Source organism: Chenopodium quinoa, unplaced genomic scaffold, assembly GCF_001683475.1.
Source record: "Chenopodium quinoa cultivar QQ74 unplaced genomic scaffold, ASM168347v1, whole genome shotgun sequence".
Lineage (NCBI taxonomy): Eukaryota > Viridiplantae > Streptophyta > Magnoliopsida > Caryophyllales > Amaranthaceae > Chenopodium > Chenopodium quinoa.
Window position 1 is genome coordinate 2813019 of NW_018745675.1, and position 949 is coordinate 2813967.

The 949-nt window shown below is 43.4% G+C and overlaps 1 protein-coding gene across 1 annotated transcript; it reads left to right on the top strand.

Annotated features, from left to right (window-relative positions):
- On the top strand, window positions 1-726 carry LOC110717211. Its single transcript, XM_021895862.1, has one exon. It carries the CDS (start codon window positions 1-3, stop codon window positions 724-726), a length of 726 nt encoding a protein of 241 aa, XP_021751554.1.
- Window positions 727-949: the final 223 nt, after the last annotated feature.

Consider the following 949-nt stretch of genomic DNA (forward strand, 5'->3'; position numbering starts at 1 on the left):
ATGGGGGAGTATTTGGGGTTCAACGACGCTTATCAAAGAAGGTTTAATTGGCGGGTAGGGGATGGTCAGAAAAATAATATTTATGACGATCCTTGGCTTGCGGATGAAAATGGGAGATCTGTGACTTCATCTCAGAAGGAGGAGCTTACCGTAGTACGAGATTTAATTGATAATGACACTAAAGAGTGGAATTATGATCTTTTAGTGTCGAATTTTGATGAGAGGGATGTACGGTGCATCCTATCAGTTCCTTTTAGCTCTCGAAATCAGGAAGACAAGCTGACTTGGGCTTTCTCAGGGGATGGCCTCTACTCCGTGAAAACAACTTATATGCTTTCTCAGACGATTTTCACCGGGTCTGGGTTGACATTTGGAGCTTGGACACAATACCAAAGGTCAAGCACTTCTTATGGAGAATCTGTACAAACTCGCTGGCCACGTATGCAAGTTCATCTTCGAAGCAGACACATGCAGGATACTAATGTGTGCCCTTGGTGTGTTTCCTCGCCCGAAACACTACACCATGCTTTCTTTAATTGTCCAGCAGTGCATGACCTTTGGCGTGAGTGTGATTGCTTGGCCCTTCTTGATTTTGATCCCTCGGATGACTTTAAGGAGACCCTTATGAAGTGGAGAAGAATGGATGCAAAGAAGTGTGTGATTGGGGTGGCTCTTATGTGGCACATTTGGAACAAGAAGAACGATAAAATTTTTAAGGAAAAGTAGCAAGGAAGGTTTTTTAAGTGGTCGATCTTGTGAGAAAGGTCCTTTAAAAAAAAAGGTGGCACAAAAGGTCCTTTTATGGCGTTTTGGTTATGAAGAGGGTCCTTTGACCAAACTCCGGCATTGACCTTGATATTCCGGCCATAAAATGTCAAGTGACCGGAATTAGTAGCTACCCACCATTAATGGCGAATTACCGCTTAGGACATTTTAGGGGAAAGGGGAA